At 39.7% G+C, this 6,023-nt stretch overlaps 1 protein-coding gene across 1 annotated transcript; it reads left to right on the top strand.

Annotated features, from left to right (window-relative positions):
- Positions 1-754: 754 nt before the first annotated feature.
- On the top strand, positions 755-3,647 carry grhprb (glyoxylate reductase/hydroxypyruvate reductase b). The gene is made up of 9 exons (XM_085163675.1): positions 755-992; positions 1,413-1,546; positions 1,628-1,700; positions 1,862-1,978; positions 2,090-2,178; positions 2,279-2,383; positions 2,679-2,814; positions 3,198-3,328; positions 3,418-3,647. The coding sequence occupies exons 1-9, from the start codon at positions 820-822 to the stop codon at positions 3,537-3,539; spliced, it is 1,080 nt and encodes a 359-aa protein (XP_085019801.1). The 5' UTR covers positions 755-819; the 3' UTR covers positions 3,540-3,647.
- Positions 3,648-6,023: the final 2,376 nt, after the last annotated feature.

The following is a 6,023-nucleotide window of genomic DNA, read 5'->3' as shown; positions in this document are numbered from 1 at the left end:
AACAATGCATTCTATTCATAAAAGAAAAAAATAGCACAAAAGTAATACCTGTAACACAATAATGATTTTAAGGTCCATCCAACTGAAAGCAGGACAGAAACAGCAGAAACATGTCAGAAAAGATTGCCTTATCTTAAATCAACCTTGTCGATGATGAGTCTGCTTTATCGCTTTGGATTTGAGGTGTGACAATACCTCCTCCAGCCATTACGGGTTAGGGGTATTTTATTTTTCAGTTTGAGAAAAAATAAGCAATCAACCAAGCAACAACTTTTCTATTTTCATGACAACGCAGGCAGGCTCGTGTTGGAAAAAGCAGGCAGGCTCGTGTTGGAAAAAAACAGATATCAAAACTGGTTGCAACCAGTGAAAGCAGAAGATAAAGAACAATGTTCAAGTCCCCCCCCCTCATTTAAAGAAGCAAAGTTCACCAGCTAAGTGAAACATTTACACCACAACTCGATGGAAAACACAATTCTGGTACTGTCTTTGTCACAGCGGGTAGTTATGCTTGTGTCTCTTTGTTTTGAATATAAAGAGCTTCTAGTTCCATAATCAGAGACAAAATTGGACCGATTTTTGCTTCCTTTTTTGGGGGGGGGGGGGGGGGGTGAAACTAGGGATAAGTATCTCTAACCTTCAGACCTTCAGACTTTTCCCCTTTCAAACCTTCAGACTCCCACCCTTTTATCATATTGGTTAGTTCACAAAGGAGCCTCCCCCTTGACCTGCAGCCAGAATCACACACAAATCCCACAACAGTCTCCAGAGTCTACTCATCCTACACTGTGGACACTCTGCCCACGCACTTACGCTGCAATGTGGTGCAGTCGCATGGCACTCCGTCGGCTCCAGAAGATTGCCGTTACTCCTTTGAACATTACCGGGGGTCCAACAAGCAACATCCAGAGGGAGATGTCAACCCTGCCACGCGTCTACGTCACACGACAGATCCCACCTGAGGGCCTGAAGATCCTCCGCAAATCCGGACAGTGAGTATTTTTTAGTAACCTGTTATGTCACTTAAAATAACAAATTTTAGTGTTTTTATGTAACTACGCGTGTGCCGCAGGAGATTTGACAGTGATCACTTTAAGCAGTTTGAATGTCTGGTCTGAGAGGTTCATCATTTACTTTGAACAAACATGACTGCTAATGTTTGCCTTAAGGTCTCGTCAAATAAAGCACATAGTCTAAAGGGTATTCCCGGAGAAAGAGAACTGCACAAATGTTTCACTGCACCTTAAAATTCCAGGATTTCTATGAAAAGCACTTTGAGATTATGTATCTCTAAGAAGAACCATTGTCTGTATATAAATGTGAAACCTGTGCTCATGTATTTGGGATTTTTTTGTTTTTTTCAGAACTGGATTTGATTTAAATCTTCAGTCATGTGATTTATGTTTCCCTAGGGTGCAGTTTGAGCTGTGGGACTCAGATGACATACCGGTACCCAGGAAGGAGCTCCTTCAGAAGGTCAAAGGTGTAGATGGTCTGCTTTGCACGCTGACAGAAAAAATTGATGCGGAACTGTTGGACGCTGCAGGTCTGCCCTTTGCCTTTGACAAATAACCTCAATGCAACAAACAGCCTTGCATGTCTTTATATGTGTGATGTATTCCTGCAGGTCCAAACCTGAAGGTCCTCAGTACAATGTCAGTGGGATTCGATCATCTGTCTTTGGATGAGCTGAAGAAACGGTGAGTTCCCTCTTTCTGTTTTATTTTATTGTAACACACGTGAATGCCGTTCATGGCTCTACTGAGAGTGATCTTCCCTTTAAGAAAAAAGGTTCTTAACATGCAAACAGGCAGTGAAATATTCATGTAACATTGTATGCAATGTTTATGTTCCCCTACAGAGGAATCCGTATAGGTTATACCCCTGAAGTCCTGACAGATGCTGTTGCTGAGTTGACAGTAGCTCTGCTGCTTGCGACCTCCAGGAGGCTCATAGAAGCCACACATGAGGCCAAGACGTACTGTCATATACAAAATAAGATCACACATATGTGGAAAATTTACTAAAACATACATGCACAAATGCAAACTGTGCAAAATAAATTCTCTCTTTCTCTCACTGATGCCAGTGGCGGCTGGGGCACGTGGAGAACTCTGTGGCTGTGTGGTTATGAGCTGGCCAACAGCACTGTCGGTATTCTCGGACTAGGCAGGATCGGTAAGCAGCACGTCACTAAGACAACCTTTACATCAGCGTATCGTCAAACTGCCATTTCTGTCAGTTATGAGCTCTTTACAGTGTGTGATTGTACTCAAAGGTGTGGCCATTGCTGAGCGTCTGGCACCTTTCAAAGTAAAGAAGTTTATCTACACAGATGTGGCCCCCAGGCCTGAGTTGGCAAGTGCCATCAATGCAGAATATGGTAAGGAAGACCCAGCAAGGACGTTACTCTATGATATGTGGACAAAAGATCCCCTGTCAACAGGGCAGATGAGAGGCAGGATTAAGGGGCTAGTCAAAAGATAAGGCTACTTAAAACCTTTTGACTTTTCATAAGTCTTTCTTGAAGTCCTAAGAACCATCCTCAAACCTAATATGATAAAAGTGATATTAGTGCATCTAGTTTAGTTTTCATCTGATTCCTACCAGCTAAAAAGGTTTGTTTTATTTTAGTTTTTGGTTTATTTTTAATAACCTTGCACTGTATCTTGTTCTAGTCTCTTTTGATGAGCTGGCAAAGCAGTCAGATTTCCTGGCTGTGTGCTGTGCTCTAACACCAGAGACAAAGGAGATCTGCAATAAGAACCTCTTCTCCAAGATGAAAAAGACTTCCATCTTCATCAACACGAGCAGGTACCCCTACCTGATACATGCATGACCAAAGACCCCAAGAGTGGTCTGTGAGTGTTGTGTTCATTAATTACTGATTAACCTGATGTTTAACAGGTTATTTTCCTTCACTGATCACCATTTAATACACAAAATGCAAGGTAACGGTTTTAAGAAATGACCATTGTGTTTCCTCAAATCCAAATATTCATATTTGAGATATTAGAATTGCTCGCAGTTTCACAAGATGACCTCCACAGTTGACTAGTTCACTCAGAGAAAATTAGAATGACTAATCATTTAACTTCTTGGTGACTTGCATCTGGAGAAATGGATATGTACTGTAGGCAATCAGCAGCGAGGATTCTGCCCTTTGAGTCTATAACTGTGACTTTCCTGTTGTGCAGAGGCGGGGTGGTGAACCAGGAAGATCTGTATGAAGCTCTGTCCACAGGGCAGATCGCAGGAGCTGGATTAGATGTCACTGTTCCTGAGCCGCTGCCAACCAACCACCCACTGTTTACGCTCAAAAACTGTGGTGAGCATTCTGCTACTTTGAACAGGTTTTTAAATCACATTTGGTCCTCTCTGCCTATCATTAGGTTTTAATATTTTCTCTTCCTGCAGTGATTCTACCCCATATTGCGAGTGCCTCTTATACTACCCGTGATGCTATGTCTTCCCTGGCGGCAAACAACCTCCTCCTGGGCCTGCGAGGGCAGCCGATGATCAAAGAGCTCAAGCTTTAAGAAGAAACAGCTTCCACTCTGAAAAAATGATCAAATAGTGGATGATTAGTTCTACTTACTGTTCAAAATATATTTTGCTGACTGAAGTAAATCCATGCAGTGTTGCAACTGTCTCCTTTTTCTTTAGTCTTCAGTTTCACATTTTTTAGTTTGGGATTCTAGAGTGCTCTGAAAAAGTTTTTGCCCCCTTTCTGATTTTGAAATTATATGGGGAAAAAAAGTGATTCAAACCTAGCAGGCCCTGGGTGAAAAAGTGATTGCTCCAATAAAGCTAGGAACTGTTTTCCCACCCTTGGCAGCAAGAACTGCAAAAAGATTTTTACTCATCTCTGTGGAGGAATTTCGGCTCATTCCTCTTTGCAGAATTGTTTTATTTCAGCCACAATGGATGGTTGGCGCATGAACAACCTGGTTCAGATCATTGTACTGCTGCACAACTCAAGCGGGGGAAAAGCTGATGGCCGGACATTCTCCTTCAGGATTCGGGATCAAGCCTAAGAAATGGCTCTGTAACTCTTTCCACTCTGATAGGTGTCAGTGACATTACTTCTCAGCTGCTCATTGCACGTTGCGTTGCTTTTTGAGAACTTTTAGCCTAGTTAGCTTTGTCAGACAGCTTCTATGTTAGCAATTTCTTGAATCAACGGGTCTCGCAGTAATCAGGCCTGAGTGTGGATACGGAAATTGAACTCAGCTTTCCCCAAAAGTGTGGTTAATCACATTTATCTCTTAATTTAACAAACAAAAAACAATTTTGTATTTACTCAGGTTATTTTGTCTTATGTTAGAATTAGTTTGATGATCTAACACACATGTGATAAATATTTAAAAATACAAAATCAGGAAGGGGGCCAAGGCTTTTTCACAGCACTGTATATGATAAGAAAGTTGCACGCAAACTGAATTTCATAGCATTTTTATTCAGCCTATACAACACCTGAACATACTATACAATCTTCAAAGTCCTCAACAGTAAAGAGACAAACAGTTAGCCACCTCATTGTTACACTACGGACGTTATACAGAAAAAAACAAACAAAAAACAAACTAACACCCCCCCAAACCTTTCAATTTTGGCATATCAATAAAAGCCCGGCTTTACAAGCTAGAGGGCATAAGGCAGTGACTTTAATAATCAATTCAGACTTTTATACACATTTCTTTCTAAGAAATCAAACATCTTCATACAGAGGGTAGTTCAGTCAGTGCAGTTTTAATAATAATTTAATAATTAATACAACAGCTGTAGAACACAGCACCTAACCTGCTTGTGTGACATGTAAACAGTCAAACCTTTGCCTGATCCCATATCTACCTTTGTATTTTTCAAAAGCCTGCTACAGCTACCTCGCTTCATGACGAGAGAAGAAGCTGAATGTGAGTGAGAGTAAGAGCAACAGACTAAATTTTAGTCAGATTAAAGTCTAAACCGTCACTGGTCATTTTAAATGACTTTAATAGAGTTCTGAATTAAATTTACAGGGAAAATAACTTTAAATAACTTTTTTTTCCTTTTTAAAAAGTGTCATTTTGTAAAGGGCTAACAGTGTGATGACTCTACAGTACAATAAGGTGCCAACTAGGATTGAAAGCAATGATCCTGTCTCACTGACAGCTCAAGTGTCACAATACACCAATCATTAAAGTATACAAAAAGCAAACATGTTAATTAATGTGTTATTTTTTTCCATTCCAGTTCACTAAAACAGAACTCTACAACACAGCACTGTTTCAAAAAACATACTGCCATCCAGAAAGGCTGTTTTTCAACCTGTCTGCTAGCAGAAAACCTTCATGTGATATTATTTTTGTAAATCCTGTCTATACTTTTTTTTTTTTTTAAGCGTACACATCCTCAGTTGTAACATAGTTGTCTTGTAACTTACAGCATTCCCCAACATTTATCAAGTTACATTAAAATACAGCTACATAAAACACAAAATTTCTTGTAATTAACAAAAAATGAAAACATTAAAATCTTTTTTTTTTTAAATTACTTTCTCCATGTGAAATATTCCTTTAGTGATGTTACATTTTTCTAGTCTAGTGGAACTTTGTTTTCATTTCCAGCACAACAGAATAACAAAGGAAGATCATAAGAGCTGGGTGAGACGGATGGTTGGATTACAATGAAGATGTCGTCACATTATTAGCTGTAAAAAAAAAAAAGAGAGACTGATTTGTCTCAGTGTTTTTGTATCAGGCGCAACATTATATCTAAAGAGACACATATAAAGCACTCATATCAAGTACAGTAGCAAACATACACGCAATGTTTACATCTTTAGGAGTTGTTTTGTCTCCTCTCCAAAAGACTTACCAGAAATGTGCAATACAGTATTTACATGTCTAAATATGTTTTTTTTCTCCAACACATGCTGAACTCGTCACTGAAACTTTGCCGTTCTTTCAATAAACGCACAACACAGAGGAGCTACGGCTGAAAGTCACTTAGTGCCATATCTTTTACAATCACAATAAACT

The sequence above is a fragment of the Neolamprologus multifasciatus genome, chromosome 6, assembly GCF_963576455.1.
Source record: "Neolamprologus multifasciatus chromosome 6, fNeoMul1.2, whole genome shotgun sequence".
Lineage (NCBI taxonomy): Eukaryota > Metazoa > Chordata > Actinopteri > Cichliformes > Cichlidae > Neolamprologus > Neolamprologus multifasciatus.
Note: the sequence above shows the minus strand (reverse complement) of the source record. Positions and strands in the feature narration are given on the sequence as shown.